This window comes from Wasmannia auropunctata, unplaced genomic scaffold, assembly GCF_000956235.1.
Source record: "Wasmannia auropunctata unplaced genomic scaffold, wasmannia.A_1.0 LD272371.1, whole genome shotgun sequence".
In the NCBI taxonomy this organism is placed as follows: Eukaryota; Metazoa; Arthropoda; class Insecta; order Hymenoptera; family Formicidae; genus Wasmannia; species Wasmannia auropunctata.
In genome coordinates, this window is record NW_012090519.1 from 1 (window position 1) to 1,330 (window position 1,330).

Genomic DNA, 1,330 nt, shown 5'->3' on the forward strand with positions numbered 1-1,330 from the left:
TCTCATCAGGTACGACGAAAAATCTTCGCCTTCATATTGTGACGTATCACGTAATATAAATTCAAATAAATTTAAGATAAAAATTTCAAGATTAAAACTTTTCCAAGATTTGTATATTGAGATACAAATAATAAATCGTTAACATATAACAAATGAATAATGCACAAATTTTCAAGGATTGCAAACATGATCAATGGCTGCTACAGCTCAATATTATTTGTGACCGTATTATTCGTTACTTTTCAAGTGTGTTTCATATCCTTTCAGATTATTACGGTATGTAGGAATACTAATGTGTGTGTTCCTTCTCGTGTTATAAAGCGATTAAATTAATTAAATATATGAGTAAATAAATAATATAAATATAATTAAATATAAATTTAATTTTATTTAATGAATATAAAATTAATGACACCTTCTCATTAAATAACAGCGTAATATATTGTATTAGATTGATGATATGGAACTATTCAAATTTATTATTTCCAGATGATAACAGATGATTCAAAAGTACCTATTGTTAAAGTGATTGCTTTCTTCTTTTATGTCACCTGTATGTTGACGAATTTTTTTACATACTGCTACGCAGCTGAAAAACTTATAGAAGAGGTAAAACAAATTTGTACATTAATGTAATCTATACAAAAAATCATCAAATAATTTTTAGAGCACCAATATGGCGTACGGTGTGTATGAATGCAAGTGGTATGATTTACCATCAAAAAATGCAAAAGACTTAATGTTTATTGTATATCGATCTACGATTCCCGTTAGAATGACAGCTGGAGAATTTGGGACCTTTTCGTTAGAGATGTTCGGAACAGTAAGATATGTACATATGTACACTCCTCCCCAAAATTAAAGGATCACCTATTCTGATTGCTAAAAATAGGCAAATTTTAAAAGGGTGTAACTTCGTAAAAAATTATCGTAAAGAATAATGCAAAAAGCATTTTACAGCTTGAAGTCTCTACTTTCTAAATGTTAAAATCTTAGAATTTTGCAAGGCTTCTTAACATGAATTAAAAATCGCACACAAATGCAGTTTATGCAACATTTAAAAGCGTGAATCTTTACCTTTAATTTGCGTACTCATTGAGTATTTTGCGATTTTTTTTCACCAAGTTATTTAATGTTGAAGCATAAGGATCATTTTTACTTCAATGTTGAATAACTCGGTGAAAAAAAATTGCACAATGCTGATCGGGTGCTTGAATTAAAGCTAAAGATTCACGCTTTCGAAAGATGTAAACCTCATTTGCGTGCGATTTTTATTTTACTTTTCGGAACTTCGCAAACTTGGTAAAAAATTTTTAGATTTGATGCATCT

At 28.9% G+C, this 1,330-nt stretch overlaps 1 protein-coding gene across 1 annotated transcript; it reads left to right on the forward strand.

Moving 5' to 3' along the window:
- Window positions 1-489: 489 nt before the first annotated feature.
- On the forward strand, window positions 490-823 carry LOC105462041 (odorant receptor coreceptor-like; the record flags this gene model as incomplete). The annotated part of the gene is made up of 2 exons (XM_011708566.1): window positions 490-609; window positions 668-823. Coding segments are annotated over 2 exons (276 nt in total), but the record flags the coding sequence as incomplete, so codon positions are not given.
- Between the last annotated feature and the right edge of the window lie 507 nt (window positions 824-1,330).